This window comes from Bos indicus, chromosome 2 (assembly GCF_029378745.1).
Source record: "Bos indicus isolate NIAB-ARS_2022 breed Sahiwal x Tharparkar chromosome 2, NIAB-ARS_B.indTharparkar_mat_pri_1.0, whole genome shotgun sequence".
In the NCBI taxonomy this organism is placed as follows: domain Eukaryota; kingdom Metazoa; phylum Chordata; class Mammalia; order Artiodactyla; family Bovidae; genus Bos; species Bos indicus.
Genome location: NC_091761.1, coordinates 7,506,077 through 7,512,076, shown reverse-complemented (window position 1 = coordinate 7,512,076; position 6,000 = coordinate 7,506,077). Strand labels below are relative to the sequence as shown.

General features: G+C 38.6%; 1 protein-coding gene across 1 annotated transcript in view; it reads left to right on the top strand.

Moving 5' to 3' along the window:
* Nucleotides 1–349: 349 nt before the first annotated feature.
* Nucleotides 350–6,000, top strand: part of LOC109574961 (ribonuclease P protein subunit p38) — a 192,925-nt gene continuing 187,274 nt past the window's right edge. The window contains 2 exon segments of the mRNA XM_070801244.1: nucleotides 350–475; nucleotides 5,654–5,679. Of these exon segments, the coding sequence (XP_070657345.1) occupies nucleotides 350–475; nucleotides 5,654–5,679 (152 nt within the window).

Genomic DNA, 6,000 nt, shown 5'->3' with positions numbered 1-6,000 from the left:
GGAGAGTGGCCATCTTTGTTATTCATATCATCTCTGCTGTTAATTCCCTATAGATTTTTTTTTCAGTTAATATATTCATTTTGATTCTTTCTAATATTTCTCAATCTTTGCTAAAGTTCTCACTGAGTCCCTCCATCCTTCTCCGGGTTTCATGGACATCCTTATGACTGTTTTTTTGAATTCTTTATCAGATAAATTATTCATCTGCTTTTCATTAGGTTTTTTTCCTTAGAGCTTTATCTTGTTCTTTAATTTGGAACATATTCTTCTGTCTCCTCATTTTGTTTGACTTATGCTTTTTGTTTTTATGAATTAGGCAAAAACAGCTACCTTTCCTGGTCTTAAAGGGATGGCCTTGTGTGGGAGCTCACCCTGCGTAGACTGCTTGCGCCTAGTGGATATGGCAGGCCGGCTGGGGCTGGAGCGAGTCAGGACAGAGGCAGGCCCTTGGAGTGCTGTGCCCAAGGCAGCCTTGGTCGGATAGCTGGAGCTGAAGCTGGAGCAGTTGGGGGCAGTCCTGAGGGGACTCAAATAATGACACTTATCAGCGCCCCCAACCCTAGCAGGGGCTCTAGAAGTTCCCTGCTTATTTGGCAGAAGCCCTAGGGTTAGTAAATAGATTTGTTTCATGTATAGTATAGATGCCCCTGAAGCTGTTGGGGTTTTTTGCTGTATCTCAGGGCAGGCTGGCAAAACTATGATTAAGTCCCTCAGCTTATCTCTGCTCACTGCAGGTCGCCCTCCTGTAGGGTGGGGTTCCCATGGATACAGTGTCTCTGTCTTCTCACTCAGTACTAAGTGGTCCTTCTTTGAGAGATAGCTGTTCAATTAGCCCTCAGGTCTTTATTAGGAGGCATTGCTCGAGACATAGGTTAATATGCAGTATGTTCATGGGAGAAGGTGAGCTCAGGGTGTTCTACACCACTATCTTGCCTTTTCCTTAGAGGATTGTTTTTAATTATATGGTCCTCTAACTTACTTAGAAATAGTTGCTGCTACTGCTGCTAAGTTGCTTCAGTCGTGTCCGACTCTGTGCGACCCCATAGACGGCAGCCCACCAGGCTCCCCCGTCCCTGGAATTCTCCAGGCAAGAACACTGGAGTGGGTTGCCATTTAGTTAGTTGACACTTATTTTGTAATATTTGATTAAATGAAGCATATCTTTGGGTTTCTGTTTTAAATGTTGAATAATTTAAATGTGTATTTGGTTTGGGAGGTTAAAACAGAAAATGTGCTTGTTTTTTTAAGATTTCTCAGAAAACTGTAAAAATCTTTACTTTTGGAAACAGGCCTAAAGATAGAAGTAGTTCTTCAAGTTGAATAAACCTTCAGTAAAAGTTGCTCCCTTTGCCTTTTCCACCACCCATTAGTCAACTGTCATTATTCAAAACTTGGCTCCTGTGGCATCTGCTATGGAAGCCTTTTCTCATACCCTTCCATGGACTAGTAAGGCTCTACTGAGAATTTCAAGAGCATCATAAAGCAGTGAACACTTGATTAAATGAGTGGGCTGTGGAGATGTTTTGCCAAAGTTTAATTCCAAGCTCTACTACTTATCTTCTGTGTACTTTCGACAAGTTTCCTAAACAGTTTGTTCCTCAGTTTTATTTGTACCTACTATATGGGGTTGCTGTAAGGACTAAATGAACTGATGATTGGAAGGCACCTGGAGAAGTGCCTTTCCCAAAGTAAGCACTCAATAAAACATTAGCTGTGATAAACATGATTCCAGGCTAAGCAGTGGAGAAGGAAATGGCAACCCACTCCAGTGTTCTTGCCTGGAGAATCCCAGGGACGGTGGAGCCTGGTGGGCTGCCGTCTATGGGGTCGCATAGAGACGGACACGACTGAAGCGACTTAGCAGCAGCAGCAGCAGGCTAAGCAGAGATTGTGGCAACACTGATTGTCCTTGTCTGTCTTCCTAAATACGTTTGTGGGCTGAAGGAATTCAAGGAGTTGGCCTGCAGTCCATTCGTTCCCTTCTCAGGGAGTGGTAGAATACTTTGGGGGATAAAAGGAAGACAAGTTATTCAGTCTTACTGCCTTAATCTTTGGCCCTCGGAGTAAAAAATCTAATAATAGTTACTAGGAGGAAGAAAGCTTATCTGAATATTCTTATCCAGATGCCCATAACTAAAGGATTATTGATAATAAGTAAATCCAGATTCTATTAGGCATCTATTAGGCATAGATCTCTAGAGAATGTGATATAAGCTATGTAACTCAGAATATATATATATATATATATATATATATATATATATATAAGATGTTTCATACTTAAATAACTTAATGTTCCTTGCCATATGAAGAACGCTGCCACACCTTGGTTGGTGCCCTCAGCCATTATTCTGGACCAGACAGAAAGTGTCCACATAGAAATGAAAAAGAGGGAGAAGCACAGGGAATATCTTGAACCTCTCCCTCCCTGCCTTCTTGGTGTGTTGTTTTTTTTTTGATAGCCTATACCTCTGAAATTATTAGTACGATGTCTCTTCTTGTGTGTCTTACTTGGCAATCTGTACCTGTATTTGCTCAATTATAAATTATTCTAACTTAGAGGCTTTGCCTTTGATTTTATTAATGTATCTGATTCAGAACTCAGAGTAGATACTAAAAGACTTCTAAGAAAAAATTTTTTTCCCTGTTGTCTTGAGCAGTTTTCTTGCATCCAAGGGCTCAGTTTGTTGGGGTTTTTTTTCCTGGATGTTTCAGTGAGGAAGAAAATCTCTGAAATTCTGCCCAGTACCTGATGAAATGATCAGTGTTGTTATACTTGAGGCTATAGATCCATCAAAAGCACCAAAAATCACACATTGTCATTCTATGAAACATAATCACCCTTGTTTCTTAAATAATTTAAAGATGAGGTTGCTGGATTTGTTCACAGACTATTACATTATATTTAGAAACTTAACTTCTATCCTTGTTTCCTGTCAATTTGATAGTGTTAACTGGTCAGTTCTGTCCGACTCTTTGAGACCCCATAGACTACAGCCCGGAGGCTCCTGTGTCCATGGAATTCTCCAGGCAAGAATACTGCAATGGGTAGCCATTCGCTTCTCCAGGGGATCTTCCTGACCCAGGAATAAAACCCAGGTCTTCTGCATTGTAGGAAGATTCTTTACCATCTGAGCCACCATTTGTTCACAGATTACTACATTCTATACCTGTCTCCTGTCAATTGGATAATCTCAACACTGATGTTCATCCTGTATCCCAGCAGAAGGTTTTGGACCACCTGGACATACATGCCACATTCAATCAGAAGTTGGCACAGCTTAATTATCCTGAAAATGTATTCTTCTTTGGAACAATAGTTAGATCAGACTTTACCAGACTAATTATGGGAATATAAGTGTAATTTTCTGTATGTATTTATCATATATATTTTTCTCTATTTTAAAAATCCCTCAGTTATTGAAGCACAGTGGAGTATAGATAGGTAAATAGATGATTGATAGATAAACAGGAGACGAGTTCAGTGACCACAAGGATTGTTATCCTGGTTTTATAAAACTTTAATCTGATTTAAATTGTTATTTAAGCTTATTTTAATTTCTATCTGTTTAAATATTACTTAATTTAAGATGAACAGACTAGACAGACCTCAGCCAAATAAGGAGCATTAAGATTTCAATGTGTAATTACAAGAAAACAATTATTAGAAGGTACTGGCCAGTAGCAAAGTTCTTTCCCTGGCTCTGCTAAAGGCCCAGTCTTCTGAATGGTCCTTTGTAAACAATTTTCTTGGTCTTTGTCACATACTGTCAAAACAGATTGTGTGATGATAGAATCATTGAACTAAGATCACACCTACGTGTACCCTAGAAATCTTTTGCTAAGAACACCAGCTAACAACCATCCTTCCATTTTTGCTTTCTTGCCTCACTTACAGTTCAAGTCTTACTGGGAAAGTAAACCTAAATTCCCAGAGCACCCATTGCACAGTGAGCATCCAGGAACTTGTGGGAAGATGGATGGAGATAGAAGGGAATCGGTGTTCCTTCCTATTTAATAATAGGTTTTAAGTTTTTCCCCCTTCATATACAGTTTTTTGGGTGTTTTATCTGTAGGTTCTATGAGAACATTATGTGAATTCTAATACTAAATTCCTTTCTAACAATTTATTTTGACTAAAAATCGCAAAGCTTGTATTAAATTCATCATTATGTGGTTTTGCATGTGAATGATGACACATAGACTCTACAAAAAAAAGAATAATATATATTTGCATAGTTTTTCTTTCTAGCTCATGTTAAGGAGAAATGAAAGAAGATGCCAAATAAATGAGAGAGGATATCTAAAAATGAGAAGCAAATATTTGTGTGCCTCCCCAAAATACTCTATACTGGTCATGCATCTTGGTTTTTAGAATATGGTAAAGAATCTGCCTGCCAATGCAAGAGACACAAGAGACTTGGGTTTGATTCTTGGGTCAGGACTATCCCCTAGATAAGGAACTGGAATCCCATTCCAGTATTTTTGCCTGGAAAATTCCACAAACAGAGGAGCCTGGCAGGCTAGTCCATGGGGTCACAAAGAGTCAGACACAACTGAGCACAAGCATCTCATCTCAATGCTTAAGTTTCAATTGTGTAAGATGACAAAGCCTAAAAATCTATCACAGCATTTTAATCTACTTCTCATATTTTAAGACAAAAATTTTTTCATTTCTTTACCATAAGATCTTTAGCTTTTTAAGAGAGTTGAAATGTAACTGATAGATAACATCATGTTAGTTTCGGGTGTACAAGACAGTGATTCAACATTTAACTATATTATAAAATAATCATCCAGTACCATCACTTCATGGCAAATAGATGGGAAAACAATGGAAACAGTGAGAGATTTTATTTTGGGGAGCTCCAAAATCACTGCAGATGGTGATTGCAGCCATGAAATTAAAAGATGCTTGTTCCTTGGAAGAAAAGCTATGAAAAACCTAAACAGCTTATTAAAAAGCAGAGACATTACTTTGCCAACAAAGGTCTATATAGTCAAAGCTATGGTTTTTCCAGTAATCATATATGGATGTGAGAGCTGAATCATAAAGAAGGCTGAGCGCTGAAGAATTGATGCTTTTGAACTATGGTGTTGGAGAAGATTCTTGAGAGTCCCTTGGACAGCAAGATCAAACCAGTCAGTCCTAAAAGAAATCAGTCCTGGATATTCATTGGAAGGACTGATGCTGAAGCTGAAGCTCCAATGATTTGGCCACTTGATGTCAAAAGATCCTGATGCTGAGAAAGATTGAAGGCAGCAAGAGAAGGAGACAACAGAGATTGTCTGTTGGATGGCTCACTGCCTCAATGGACATGAGTTCGAGCAAATTTCTGGAGATGGTGAAGGACAGGGAAGTCTGGCATGCTGCAGTCCATGGGGTGTCAAAGAGTCAGACACGACTGAGTGACTGAACAACAACATCCCTATAAGCCTACTAATGATTTTCCCCATAAAAAGATGCTACAATATTATTGGCCAGGTTTTTATGCTTTGTATTACATCCCATGACTTATTTATTTTACACTGAAAGTTTGCAGTTCTTTATCCTCTTCACCTCTTTGTCCAATCTGCACTCCTCTCCTTTAGCAACCTCCTATTTTTCTCTATATCCACGTCTGTTTTCAATTCATTTTGTTTTGTCTCTTAGATTCCAGATTTAAGTGAAATCATATGGTATTTGTCTTTATTTATAGGACTTAGTTCACTTTGCATGATACCCTCTACATCCATCCATGTCCCAGTTGGTAAGATTTCATTCTGTCTCTCTCTCTCTTTTTTTTTTTTTTTTGGTTGAGTATTATTTCATTGTATATATGTACCATATCTTCCTTATTCATTCATTTGTTGAAGGACACTTGGGTTGCTTCCTTAGTTTGGCATTTGTAAGTAATGCTGCTATGAGCATTGGAGGCATGTATCGTTTCAAATTAGTGATTTTGCTTTCTTGAGAAAAAAATACTAGAAGTGGAATTGCTAGACTGTGTGGCAGTTCTA